The sequence below is a fragment of the Dromiciops gliroides genome, chromosome 2, assembly GCF_019393635.1.
Source record: "Dromiciops gliroides isolate mDroGli1 chromosome 2, mDroGli1.pri, whole genome shotgun sequence".
Lineage (NCBI taxonomy): Eukaryota > Metazoa > Chordata > Mammalia > Microbiotheria > Microbiotheriidae > Dromiciops > Dromiciops gliroides.
The window spans coordinates 370,501,992-370,516,619 of NC_057862.1; the positions used below are offsets into that span (position 1 = coordinate 370,501,992).

Here is a 14,628-nt window from a genome sequence, read left to right on the forward strand (position 1 = left end):
CCCCTCATTTTACAGTGTCCCAAAGTCACATGATAGTTGGCAGCACTAAGACAAGAACTCAGATTCCTTAATTTTCTGATTCCACAAAGAAGATTTATTTTGTAATGAGAACCAGCCATAGAAAGGCCCTTGGTTATGATGCCAGAAGACTTGGGTTTGAGTTCTGAATCTTGTCACTAACTGTGACCCAGATTAACTTAGGCCACATCATCTCTCAGTTTCAGTTTCTTTCCTAAACTATAAAATGATAGAGTTTGATTAGACTTTGATTTCCAAGGTTCCTTTAGTGGTAACAACACCTGTTACTTAAAGCATGCCTGTGTAATAAAACCTTACTGATTTGAACTGAATAAAGGCAGATAAATCTAATTGGAGCCATAGACTATTTACAAACAAATAGAATTTTATGAGTTTCAGGTTTAAAAAGGTAGCCTGGTATATTAGAGGCAGAAGAAAAATTCTGATGCATGACTAAGAGTCATATAAGAGTTTGTTTAATCTCTGAGTTTAGGGTTTCTTTTGTCTATACAGTGGGAATAACAACCACTGCCTAATGACCATCACAGAGGTTGTCTTGTCCAGCCATTTCATTTTAAAAATGAGGAAACCGAGGTCAAGTAAGGCTAAGGATTTTGTCTACAAGTAGTGAGTAATGCTGGGCTTTGACCCCTGGGGTCGATTCCAAATGTAATGCTCAGGTATAATAGAAAGAGTACCCATTTGGTCATAACTTTAGTACCCTAAAATCAGTGACTTCAGATTTGAGAACCAGGTAGAAACTTAAATCACCTTAAATTGAAGCCCCTCATTTTATAGATAAGTGATAGGATCTTGGGCAAATCACTTATCCCTTCAGAGCCTCAGTTTTCTCATCCCCTAAGGGCTAGAGCAGATGATGACAAAATTCCCTTCTAGCTAACTCCTATGAGAGTAATAGTAACAGGTTTTGTTAGAATAGCAGATTTCTCACAGGTTGTGGGGTTCCTTGAAACATATCTGTGAGGTAGTAAAACAAAACAAACCCCACGTATTATCCCCATTTTAGAGATGGAGATGCCCAAACCTAGAGGTTCATAGAAGGGTCACATCTAGAATAGAAGGGTCACATCTAGAAAATGTTAAAAAGTAGCAACCAATTCTAGCTTTCCTGAGCAGAGCTTCATTGTTCTCATGACATGAGTAGGCCCAGACATTTGTGGTAAGAAAGTGCTTTAATAAGTATAAATCTATACATGTGTGAAAGGTTATTCCATAGTAAAGAGAAACTGGGTCACTTTGTTGCCAAATAAAGCTCCTAGAGTACCAGATTTAGTAAGGAAAACAATCCTATTTAACACATTGTCTACTATTATGTTTGAATTTTCTGTACCTCACATACTCCCTGCAGTCTTGCTTATCTACTTGATTAGCTTGACAACACTTTTCTTTCCTTAGATAGCATCACTAAACGTATCAGTAAATGTTCTAGAAAGTAATCTTTTAAAAAATATGGTAGATTTATAGGCCCTTTTTGGTTGGTTTCCCTGTTGCTTATGGGCTTATTCCTTTGACAGTATTATTGCACAAAGCCCTAGATGATGGGTCAAGGCCAGGAGAGAATGAAATTAGAGATTTGGAAAGGCATTTTAAGAACAGATTACCTCCCTGAGGCCTCCTTATCCATTTAGCCCTGGGCTAAGCCACCCCATTGTAGTACTTGTTGAGTTACCTAATAGAATATACACCAAAGTTAATAGGGGTGGTTTATCCTTTAGATGAGAAGATGTGGTGAGTGGTAGGTAGAGGCATGATTACTGTCTTCAAATATTTGAAAGACAGGATAAAGAGGAACTAGGACCAGTTTACAAGTAGGCAGGCAGAGCTTGGTTTAGTCTATTACTAAAATTCACGTGTCTAAGGCAGTTATGAAATAGAACACAAGTCAGGATATGTGTGGCTGAGTCATGACTGCCGCTAATTAGCTAGATCATTTAACCTCTGCACTACAGATTTTCCATTGGTAAGATGAGGGAGTTGAACTAAAACTTTAATATCCCTGAAATTAGTGGTCTTGATCTAGTGCTTTAAAAATCACAAGTTCTCTTTCCTCATAATAGTACCCATGTTGTAGGTTATTATAAGTACACTATCCCCATTTTACAGATAAGAAAGTTGCTCATAGCAATTGAGTGGCTTACATATAGCCACACATTAAGTAGGTAGCAGAGCCTGGATTTGAACCCAGATTTTCTGGTTACACATTCGGTGTCCTTCTTTATTAACGTTGATGGCTCCTGTTTCTTTAGTATTTTAAAATTTAGAAAGTACTTTCCTTACAACTCATTGTTACTGGAAGATAATCAAGCTGCAGCTGGATCACCATCTATAAGCCTTATACTGTAGAGGGGGTTACTGCATTGAGAGGAAGGTTAGTTGAATATCAAAGACAAGGATCCATAAACCATTTTTTTGTGTTGTGGACCTTATAGGCAGTCTGCCTATGGAACTCTTCTCAGAATAGAAATGTTTAATTATAAAATAATGTTCCAAAAGAAATCAGTTATAATGAGATATTTAAAATCAAATTGATGGACTCCAGGTAAAGAACCGCTGCTTTTAGGTTTCTTCCAGCTCAGGTTATATGATCATTCTGCTCCTTATTTCATATTTTCCAGGATGTTGTTAAATGCTCATGTGTCTAGATGTACAAAATATATTTCTTTCAGAAAAAACTTCTTGCCAAGAATATATCAGGATTGAAAAAGTGAAGCAAATATTAATTGGGGGGGTGGGGGATAATGCAGAGCAGTCTGTGAGTGGAGACTTGATGTCATTCTCCTTCCCAAGGAAGTTTTTTCCCCAGCTTTTGTTGCTAAAAGAAAAGGCATTGTCATATAGTATACTAAAAAGCTAAATCAGGAGCCAGGAAGATGGGGTTTCAAGCCCCTCCTCTGACACACTCTCAGCTCTGTGACTCTGGACAAGTCACTTAACCCTCTAATTACAATGGTAGAGGGAGTTTTCCTTAGCCCATGCCAATGAAATCCCAGGTCCAGCCCCTACTCTTAGCCCTTTGGTGCTTAAAAAGGTCCAGAGGAAAAACATGATAGTTGAAAGTTCTATAACTTGACAGTTGAGTTTTAGTGAAACTCCTCTTTGTTCTCTTGTGTAAATTAGATCTCGGTCTCTGTGGTACTGGTAGAAAGAGCCTTGGACTGAGAAACAGAAAGCTTGGTTTCACGGCTGACTTTATTCCTAATTTGCTGTATGACCTTGAATAATTAATTTCCTTTCTTTAGATCTCTGTCAGGGAGAAAAATCCCCTGTTCTGCCTCCTTTATAGGATTTTTTTTTTAAAGGATCAACAACATATCAGGATTATTTTTAACAAAATAAAGTTAAGACAAATTGGTTTTCTTTGGAACATGTTGGGCATAATTATATATTGTTGTTGGGACATTCTGGTTAACTGAAGATTAGCCATAAAACACTTTGTTTTTCCTTCCTGTTGAAAGTCTAAAATACTTGAATCGACTTTCCCACCTTAGAAAGTAGAGTGGATTGGCCAGAAGTGGATCTTTCTCTAGAGGGTAATGATTGCATTGCAAGGCCTTTTGGGGCATCATTCTGAATAAGGTGTAGTAGACTGGATTAAGTTTGAACGAAGCTTGGGCTCCCTTTCAAAATTAATTTTTTAAACTGAATCTTTGCTTTGAGCATGTTTCTTGTTTTCCACTTCCTCATAAATGTAGAGCATAGAACCACCACTGCTATTGGATTCCTGGATATGTTTGATTAGTGGGCTAGTTGGTGGTATGTATGGTTCTCTATTAGAATGTTGGTATTCTCATTTCATTAGATGCCGTTTTAGAAAGAACATTGGAATTGGAAACAGAGAACCTGACTTCAAATCCTGGCTCTGCTACTTACTACACCTATGTAATCTTGGGCAAATCTTTCCCTTTGGGGGTCTTAATGTCTTTATTTGTGACTGAGGGTATTAGACCAGAGAATGGTGTGATATAATGGAAAGAATGCTTCAATAAGGAGAGAACTAAGTTAAAATCTCACCTCTGATACTCAGTACCTGACCATTAGCAGGCCATTTAACTTCTTGGTTTTCTTGTCTTTAAAATGGGGATAGTAGTACTTTTAGTACCTACTTCTTGAGGTTTGGGGTAAGGATCCAGTGAGAGAGAATATATAACCTGATTGTTACATTAATTCTCAATTTCTTTCCATCTGACTCCTGTGATCCTACAGATGAGGAATCTCAGAGACTCAGAAAGGTGATGTGCTTGCCCAGTATTCCACAGTGAATAAAATTATGTAGGAGGGACTAGAGCTTCAGTCTATTGACCTTTGTTCAGGGTGCTCTGCATACTTGGTGATGTCTCTCTTTACAAGGGCTTCATCTAGCCATTTTGTACATGTAACCTTTAATTATTGGGGATGTAGGAATAATAGAAGCCATCTGCAGGTGACTTATGGTAACACTCTGATTAGACTTTAAATGTACAAGTACAGGATGGGAATGATGTGGTTAGACAAGTTCATCTTAAAAAGAGCTGAAGAATTTAGTGGACCACAAGCTCAGTACAAGCCAATCTGATGAGGAAGGAAGAAAAAAAAAAGGAAATAAGGGAAAAGCCAACATAGTCTTGCAGTTAATGGAGAGAGTGTCTAGAACATGAGATAATATATAGTCTCCTTGTCCTCAGACCACATTTGTATTACTGTGTTAACTTGTGGGTGTTGAATTTTAGGGAAGAACAACTGGGATAATAAGGAGACTGGAGACCATGTCATACAAGTATCATTTAAAGGAGCTAGGGAGGTTTAGCCTAGAAAAGAGGTTACATGGGGATGGAGGTGGGATGGCTATGACAGGATCTTCAAGCATATAAAGGGTGAAAAAAGGATTGACCTCAGAGGAAGGAATTAGGAACAGTGAATGGAAATTTCAGAAAAGTCGATCCAAGGTTAGTGCCCGAAAGGGGCTCTTGGCTCCTCTCAAGGCTGAATTCAAGTGCTGTTTCCTACAAGAGGCTTTTCCCAATTTCCTCCAGTTGTCAGAGTCTCCTGCTGAAGTTATACAGGGTGCCCCCAAATACTATGCAGTTTTAGGCTTTAATAGCTTAAAACTGCACTAAGGCTTTTGGGGTACCCTGTAATTATTTTGTATACATTGTATATTTGCTTCTCAGTATACTTATTTCTTCCCAGAAGAATGTAAGCTCCTCGTGGGCAGGGAATGATTTTTTTTTACTCTAGCCCCAGGGCTAGTTCATGGCATATAGTAAGAAGGTGCTTAGTAAATGCTTGATGAATTTAATTGAATTAAGCAATTAGAGCTGTCCAAAAACTAGAATGGGCTGCCCTGGAATATAGTGAAGATAGTGACATTCCCTTCCCTGGAGGTCTCCAAGCAGAAGTTGGATGACTCTTTATCAAGGATGTAGAGGGTTTCCTGTTCAGGTACTGGTTGGACTAGAGGCCCTCTGGGGTTCCTTCCAACCCTAAGATTCTGTGAAAACTTAGGTAGCCTGCTTTACCCAATAATACCCAATATGTTCTTGTTTCAGATCCTGAAACAGATGAAAAATTGGCTACCTTAAAGAAGACCAGCTGGCGAGGGGAGCTGGAGCCCTTTCAACTGTGAGGAGGAAGTTCAATCAGCCTTTGAAATGTACTTAAAGATAGGTCTGATAGAAACAAAATTGTTAATGTTTAAAAGTGAAGAATGCTACACTCAAACCAGTCCTGAAGTGAGGGCTTTAGGAAGACCCTGGATAAGCAGATCCCTTGGCTCCCAGGAGGTGCACTGTAAACCTTTCCTATCTCTCTGGCATAGTTTGTGAAGCCCTTGTGATGATGATCGCTGTCGGGGAGAGGGTCCGGGCCTTTTGGGGAAAATGAACATTCCCAAGGACTGCCAGACCTCAGGGGCCCATCGACCAGTTCCACAATCTCATTTTGGTATTTCCCTTTTCAGCTTCAAAGGGCCTGTCCAGAGCAGGGCCACTCTAGTGGCTAAGAACCCAGAGACATCTGGATATTATTCCGAATGACCTGTAAGTCTGTGAATCTATTCCCAGTAGTTTGTTTCTTATCTCTCCATGCCGGAACAGAGAGAGCTTTGAGAACAGGGTTGGTGAAGTTCATTAAGCAGTTAGGAAAAAAAAATGTGACAACATCCCTTGTTATGGCACAGATTCAGATAGCTCTTGTATCAAATCAAAGATCATTGGATTTTGAAGACTACTGATTAGCCAAGTGACCTTAATCAAGTCACTTTTCCTCCCTGGGCCTCAAGTTTCCTCATCTATTAAATGAAGGGACCTGAGTAGATCTCTCAGGTCCCTTCAAGCTCTAAATCCTACAAAATATTCCAGGTACCTTTCCCCATTCCCTCCTATGCTAGTCTAAGACTGCAGAAAGATATAATGTGCTTAGTGTGTAACAGAATGTCCCAGAGGGTGGATATGATCCACCAGGTCATCTTGAACTGGTATCTGCTTATGCTCCTACTCTCCCCTTTTGCAGGGTCAGGATTCTCAACAGAGAGGGGAACTCAGCCTTCAGTCACTGATCTCCATCCCCAAACCTCATCAACGAATTGCAATCTTAGCCCATTTCCACCCTCCCAAAAAGTGATGAGAGTCATAGAATCTCATATTTTGAGGTAATCCAATCCAAATCTCCTCTATGATATCCCTGATAAGGAGTCATTCCTCCTTCATTTTTGAACACCTTCAATGTTGGGGAAGCTCCTACTAGGGTAGCCTGTTCCATTGCTGGACAAATCTTATTTTTAGAACACTCCTGAAGACATCTGTTCTCCTAGTGCCATCCCAGCATTCATAAACAAGGAATCTGAGGTTCAGAGAGAATAACTTTCCTCAAGATCACACAGCTAGCTAGTTAGTGGTGGACAGATTAGAAAGAAAGGTGTTAGTGATGTATAGGTAAAAATACATTACACTTTTAAGTAAGGAGACCTGGATTCTAGTCCCAGGATTGAGTTCATTGCTGTGACCTTTACATCTGGCCATTATTCAAGCCAAAGCTTGGAGGCTTTGACACTAACGCAACTACTGTTGGGGGGGGGATCAGAGAATGGAATATTCAGTGAATATCCAGAGTGGTAGCCTCATTTTAAAAGCAAACATAACCCACCTAACATCAGGGTGCAAAAAGGAAACTTGCTGCTAATGTTGATGAGGTGGCAGTTTCCCAAAGCCAAAAAGATCTGTTTGGAGGGCAGCAGACTGACCAACAGTTTGATCTCTGCTGTTTACTGGTGGCACAGGGAAACTTGTAATGAGAGAGCTCCAAAATGCAGCCAAGATCAGTTCCTCAGAAAGCTATCATGTGGCCCTAAGCCTTCCCATCCTCAGAGATGCCTGTGAAAATCCTCCTCAAGGAAGCCCTTCTGAATTCTGAGTCTGATGAGGGTGCTCCTTCTCCTTCAGGTTTGTTGCTGTAAAAAGTCAGGCAGAAATTATGAAGAAGGAAGATAATCACTTCTTACTCTACGGATCAGGTATAATTCTCACAAGGTAAGAAAGATAAGGATGTCAGAGCTGGGATGAGAAATTTGCAAGGCCAAGGCAGGTTTCAAAAGTGATGCCACTCTCTCCCCCATTTGAAAATTGTATCCCCTGGGTATGACCACTCTTCCAAGGCTTTAAACTTTCATAGTAATGCTGGTGATTGACCTTATCACAAAGGCAATCCCTGAGTACCCTAGGAAATGGGATTTTCTGGCATTAAACACCTGTATTTTGTTAAAAAAAAAAAAAAGTGCCATTCTTTGTGCCCCTCCCCATGTTGCATCCTAGATGATGTCTCCATTGCTTGGCCCTAGTCTCATCTCTAGAACAAAGATAGTTCATAGGTCTTTAGCACTTTAAGGTTTACAAAGCTCTTGATGCACCACAATCCTGTGAGGTAGGTAGTCTAAGGATCACAATACCCACTTTACAGATGAGAAAACTTGAGGCTCAGTGAGGGGAAGTGGGATAAAGTATATTATGATATTGTATAATATTAAATACAATTTTATGTATTGTTTACTCTGCTTGGTTTCATTGATTTTAATATATGCTTTAGAAAGCTTTATATACCATGCAGGTATAATACTTAAAGTTGATTAAGTATGGTGTTTGTGGTTATTTATATTAAAAATTAAATGTCAAGAGTATAACTGTCTTTTGGACTCTAGTAGCTCACACTGATATAGCCTGTTATAGTTACAAAGCACTTTACATCCATTTCCTCATTAGATTCTTAGAAAAGATCTGTGAGGGAGGTAGTACAGAGATTATTACCCCAACTTTACAGGTGAGAAAACTGAGGCTCAGTTTTTTACTCTCCTTTTATACAATATAAAGATTCCTAAGAGAAGGGAGCCCAATCAGCAGCCACTGACCCCCAATCCCTAACCTTATTTCCTGCTCTAGGGATTAAGGCTCAAAGGTGGACTAGCTTATCCAAAGTCAAATAGCAAGTATGTGACTTAGTCGGCACCAGGTCTTCTTACCTGACATCCATGGCTCTTTCTGTTGTACTACACTGCTTCTAATATCATTCTCCAGAGGAAAACCAATCAACTTAATTGAGAATTTTTTTTTCAGGAATGAAACTAATAGCATTTAGTACTGTAAGTAGGAGTAAGATCTCCCTATAAAGCAGCATGCTTCCAAAAGCTGGTAGGTGTCCATCTCTTTCATGACTCTACTCACCAGTGTATTAGGGTCTCATGATCTCTGACATATGCAAGAACATGGAAGGACTCAGGTGTTGCCACAAATGCAACTGTTGCTGACTTTGTAACATAGCATCTTTGCTGCCTGGGCCTTTGTGTATGTTGTGCCTAAACTCTCCAGTAGTTTACAGTATGTCCCAATGCATGAGTTTTCACCAGAAGAACACACAAAACAGAAAAACATAAATATAAATGCATAGGGAAAGTCACCCAGATAACCTGATTTCTTGGAACCATGCTGTTATTAGAGTGGGATCTTATTTGGCTCACTTGTTCTTTCTCCTATCAACATCCTCAGCTTAAAATCACAATATAAAGCCCACATTAATAAAACACCAGCCCAATACCTCCAATATTTCTGTTTTTCTTAGCTGCCGATAGGCAACTTTGAGAGGCTGGTGCACTTGTTAGGGCTCTTGGTTGCAGCTACTGCCTTCTTCATATTACTTCCCCTGCATTTGTAGTTGGGGCAACAGTGATACAGGACAGGTGGGTTAACTTTTCCAACTATCAAATGGCAATAACAGTTCTTTGTGACCTTTTTTGTAAGGGAGAAATGATAACAGCAATCTTTGGAAAACTGTATCCAGTCTTCATAAAGTCTTTAGATGCTTTTAAACTTAAATATCTGCTTGTCAGAATGATGGAACCTTTTCTTCCTAAAACTTTTGAAGTAGATAGTTTAGGATAAAGAAGGAATAGATGTGTGTGTTATTTCAGATGCTATTACAAATGGAAGTTTGCCCTTTGGTAAGTCCATATCATTTGGAGGAAGAACATTCAATTTGCTTTTTGATGCCAGTAACAGACTTGTTCTTTACTCCTTACAATGAATGATAGCCATGTATTGGAAAATGTATAGGATTGAGAGTCGGCAGACTTGAGCTCAAGTCTCAGAGGCTCTAGTCTCTGCCACTTAATAGTCATGTCATCTGAGGCAAGTCTCTTCATTCTTTCGGGCCTGGGCATTGTCATCTATAAAATGGAGATAGTAAAACTTGCTCTGCCTTAACAGTTATGTTATACATATGGTACGATTGAAAAAGTCCTGGATTTGGAATGAGGACTGGAGTCCTAGCTCTCTGCTCCTTATGAGCTGTGGGACTGAGCAGGTTACTCCTTTAAGCCTCAGTTAGTAGTATCTTGTAGCGAAGACTATATTTGAAGAGGGGGACCTCAGTTTTGGGCTCCATTACTGACTGGGTGGCCTTGGGAAAGTTACCTCACCACCCTGGACCTCTGTTTCCTCCTCTGTGAAATGAGGGTTTGGGAATTAATTAATTTCATTCCAGATCTACAATCCTCTGATACCATGGATGAATACTTGCATTGCCCACCTCACAAGCTAGTGGTAACAAAAGCACTTTGTAAACTGTAGAGTGCTATAGAAAAGTGAGCTGCTATTATTATTATTATTATTACATGATTAAGGTGTGAGATAAAGGAGAGTAAGTATGTAAAATGCTTTGTAGAATGTAAGGTCCTTGATGGTAAGGACTGTGCTACTTTTATCTTTGTCTAGCACAGTATCTTTTAGAAAGTGAATGCTTTATAAATGTTGTTTTTGTTTGTTTGTAAACCTCACAGCACTATATAGATGTCAGCTGCTATTATTATTAATAAATGTGAAAGCACTTTGGAAACCATAAAGCGCTCTACAAATATAAAGTTGTTAAAAGTTTAAAACCTGCCAAAGACTTCAGAGAGCCCCATGTATCCCAGTTAATTTCGCTATTTAAATAATTCTATTTGTGATGTCATTATCTGGTGGAGACTGTTGAGATGAGTCATGTCCTATGTGCTGATATAGATGTGAATCTCAGCAGCGTCAGACCCCTTTCCCATAACTCAGCACCACTTAGATCACATCCAGGCTACCTGACTAGGGGTTAACCACCTACAAAGAACAGTAAACAAGAGCAATGGGCTTGTGGGTTTTGTTTAGCCCACCACTTACAAAAAGCTAATTCTTCCTGATTGATGGACAAGTTATTACAGAGTTATCTGGAGCCTCATCACTGAAGTGCCAACAATTTGGATGGCTTCCCTCAGCTGCTTCAATCCTCCTTCACCTCCTGTCAGCAAAGAACATGATCCAACCAAGCAGTCCTGTGGATTGACGGATTCATTATCAGCACTCCACAGCCCTTTCTCCTGTGATGGACAGGTTTCTCTGGCCTCTGAAAAGGTGCATTCTGGGAAGAGCAGAGTAGCCTTAAGAAATAGCATGGTTGGGCAAAAAGAGTGCCAGGCTGGGAGTCAAAAGACTTGGTTTCTAGTCCTAGTTCTACCACTCATGTGACCCCAAAAGAGTCACTTTCCTATCCTAGACCTCATATCCCACTTGGTAAGATGAGGAGAGTGAAGGGATAAGATCTCTCTCAGCTCCATCATTCTGTGATCTTAAATCCTTTTTCTTCTCTGGGCCTCACTTCATCTAAAATAAAGATATCGACCTAGGTGCCCTTTAAAGGTCCTGTAAATGTACGTCTGTGTTTCCAGATTGTCAGGGCCTTCCTTCTAATTTTTGATTGTTATATCTGTTCTCCTGGGTATGAGAGTTTGAACTTGGGGCTAGAATTTATTCCTGTTCCTATTGCAGAAGTTAAATCCCAGAGAAGGAAAGTTATGCTCACAGTCATATAGGTATTAAGTAGCAGGAATAGAATTCACACAGGTCTTCTGACTTCAGGTCTAGTGTTTGGGTCAAGAATGAGCCCACCGTCCGAAAATTCAATTCAACAAACAAACATAAAGTTTTTTTCAGTGCCTTGGATTTCGGCAGCGAGGACACAAAGATGGAATGAAAAATGGAACTTTCCAACCTCAGAGAGTTTATTGTTTAATATATAGGATAGATCATACATTTAAATCAGTATAAATCAAGATAGAATGTCAGATAAGGTAGATCTAGTCATGTTATTTTGGGAAAATTTGAGGACCAAAGTACAGCTTCATAAAGTTAGTGGTACCTGAGCAGAATCTTGAATCAAGATAATACTTTAAAGGGATGGAAGGTTTGAACTTAATGATTCAATCAGGTTCTGGAGAATTGGGCCCCTTTTCTGACACTGAGTTTATTACCTTGGCTTGGGAACCCATTCTGACCTTTCTATTCCCCACAACCCAAAGGACTCCTGCTTATCCTTGGTAGGGACTGGTCTCAGGATTGATGTAGACTCAAGCCTAACGGAGTGGGTATAGAAAGGGAAAGAAGAGCCTGTTGCCAGAAGAGAAAAACAAAAGGAAGGGATTTATGCTTGTGGGTCAATTCTTACATCTACTTATGGTAAATACTTCACTATTTATAAAATAATTACAGATCTTTCGTGTAGTACTCAAGGTGGGAGCTACTGACTTTTCCCTTTTACACCCTTCCTTTTAGAGTTTTTTTCACAAAGCAACCCAAGGGCAGTTTGAATAACCCAGTTACCCTGAAGAAAGATGGAGAAAGAAGAAGAACCTGGGAGAGAATGAGTATATTCTTCCAGGTTCTGAGGCATATTGAGGGGAAATTTAGTTAATATGAGTAAAACATAACATAATCTAATGAATGAGGGAGAAGCCAATGGTAAAATCTCCCTGTAACTCTGGATAGGGGTTGAAGACAAACTCATTTGAATAGGTTAAAGGGAGGAGGTAGGGGGCAGATGTACATAGTACCCAAAGAAATCCTTAGAGTGGGAGAGCAGCATAGGTAGCAAATGTAAAGTGCATGAGGGCAGCAGAACTCTGAAGCTAAGCCACAGGAAATGGAGCAGAGACAATGAGCTCTGCCTTTGAAGGGCTCACAAAGACCTGACCAATGTAACCCGTGATGCATAGATAGAACTCCAGAGGAAAGAGAAACGTGGTCCAAAGAACCTTCAGAGGGAAGCACCAACAGGAAAGTGCGGAACCTTCTCCTCCCTCTCCAGTGCCACCCAAGAGAGTACTAAAAGACAAGAAAGAATAAAAAGTAGTAAATTCAGTAACCCTATGCTTGCTAAACTTTCCTAGCAAGAACTCCTTGCTAGGAAAACAAGAAAGCAAGTTGAGAGAAATTAATTTTAGATTTCTATCACATTATCATAAACTTAAAATGGATATGATATAAATAGGAAAGGTTACTCCATTAAAAAAAAAATGAAAAAATCACATTACGTTTTTATGTCATAGTGATGTCTAAGAAGAGTTCTTGACCCTACAGGAAATAGAGGTGATCACAACAAAATCGATCATTTCAATTATATAAAATTGAAAAAACCTGTGAACAAACAAAATGCAACCAGGATAAGAAGGGTAGCTGTCAAAAGTGGGTTAAAATCTGCATCAAGCATTTTTAATCTTTTGGTGCCTTTATTTCCTCATCAGTAAAAGGAAGGGGTTGGACTCAGTGGCCTCCAAGGTCTCTTGTAGCTCTAAACCTGTGATATTATGGTCATTCACACAAATAACTCAGAATGAATAAGTGATTAAAGGGTAGGAATACACAGTTCTTAGAATTGTAAACTATTAATAACAAAATGAAAGATCACTCCAAATCACTAACAATAAGAGAAATGCAAATAAAAACAACTGAGATTTTCCTAACTCCAGCCAATTGGCAATGATAAAAGATGGAAATGTATAATTTTGGAGAAGCTCTGGAAACTCTCCACATTAACATCCTGTTGTTGGAGCTATGATTTTGGTCCAGCCGTTCTGGAAAGTAATTGGAATCATGCTAAAAAAAAGTTATAAAATATCCACACCATTTGATCCAGATATCCCACATTAAGTATTTATCCCAGGAAAGTTAGACAAAAAGGAAGGTGCCATTTACACGAAAATATTGATGGCAACACTTTTTATGGTCGCAAAGAATGGGAAATTGTAGTTGCACACTGATTGGAGAATGGCTGAACAAACTATTCCATGAATATCACTTTTAAGAAATGATTATGAAGAACTCACAGGCTCATGCATTTGAGGCTGGAAAGGACCTTAGGCATTATTTAGACTTGCCCCTTCATTTTTTAGATGAACTAAAGCTGAGAAAAGTTAAATGATTTGCCCTGCGTCATACTGCTGGTAATTGTCAGAGGATTTGAACCCAGATCTTTCTAATTCCAAGTGCAGTACTCTGTTCACTACTCTGTTCCCTCTGGCATGGGAAGCCTTATGAACTGGAGTAAAGGAAGCAGAACTTGGGAAATGTACCACAATGGTTACAACAATGAAAAGGGAAGAAAAAGGAAATAGTATGATTATGACCAAGAAGAGTTCAGGAAGTTCACCTTTCTCCCATCTTTGCAGAGGGGGTGGGGGGTTTTGGGTGTGGAATTTTGTGTACACTCTCAAACTTGATGTTGTATAGATTTTGCTGTAGTGCTTTTCTTTCTTTCATTGTACAAGGGGATGATTTATGTAGGAGGGAAAGGGGTATGTATATTTAGAAATAAAGGTGATATAAAAAATTTTTAAAAATATTTTAAAATACAAATAAAGACTTTATTAGGGGGAAGGGTAGCCTGCCTGAAGGGGTAAGTATTTCAGCTCAATATGAATTTGGAAGAGAATCCTTTCTGTGTTCTTTAATTTATAAATAAATGTGTTCAATATTTTGAGCTTTTTGACCCTGAGTACTTTTAAGGGGAATGTATAGTCACCCTTGGGAGAAGTGTCAGCTATGCAGCGCCACCATCAGACCATGCTATCCTATATAGCCATCCTCTCTATCTTGCCATTATTCCTGCTTTTGCTTTAAATCTTATTACTTGGAACAGCATCTCTGGATTGGACTGCCAAAAAACAACCTCCCTCTTCTCCCTGTTTCTGAGGGAGTTAATCCACTCAGGCCAAGCTCCCTAAATTGGTGAGTGAATGAATACAAACTTAACTAGCTCACTATGTCCCAC

At 39.3% G+C, this 14,628-nt stretch overlaps 1 protein-coding gene across 4 annotated transcripts in view; it reads left to right on the plus strand.

Moving 5' to 3' along the window:
* The window catches only part of RPRD1B (regulation of nuclear pre-mRNA domain containing 1B), an 84,748-nt gene extending 70,469 nt beyond the window's left edge, over nucleotides 1–14,279 (plus strand). Inside the window, exons 8-9 of one of the 4 annotated variants that reach the window (XR_006355069.1) lie at nucleotides 5,565–6,053; nucleotides 6,526–14,279. Coding sequence is in view for 2 of the 4 variants with exons in the window: in XM_043989819.1 (XP_043845754.1) it covers nucleotides 5,565–5,637; nucleotides 6,526–6,571 (119 nt within the window). In the remaining 2 variants the exon portion in view is untranslated. Of the gene's footprint in view, nucleotides 1–5,564 lie in introns of all 4 variants that reach the window. The other 3 variants (XR_006355070.1, XM_043989819.1, XM_043989820.1) reach the window with 3 other exon arrangements.
* Nucleotides 14,280–14,628: the final 349 nt, after the last annotated feature.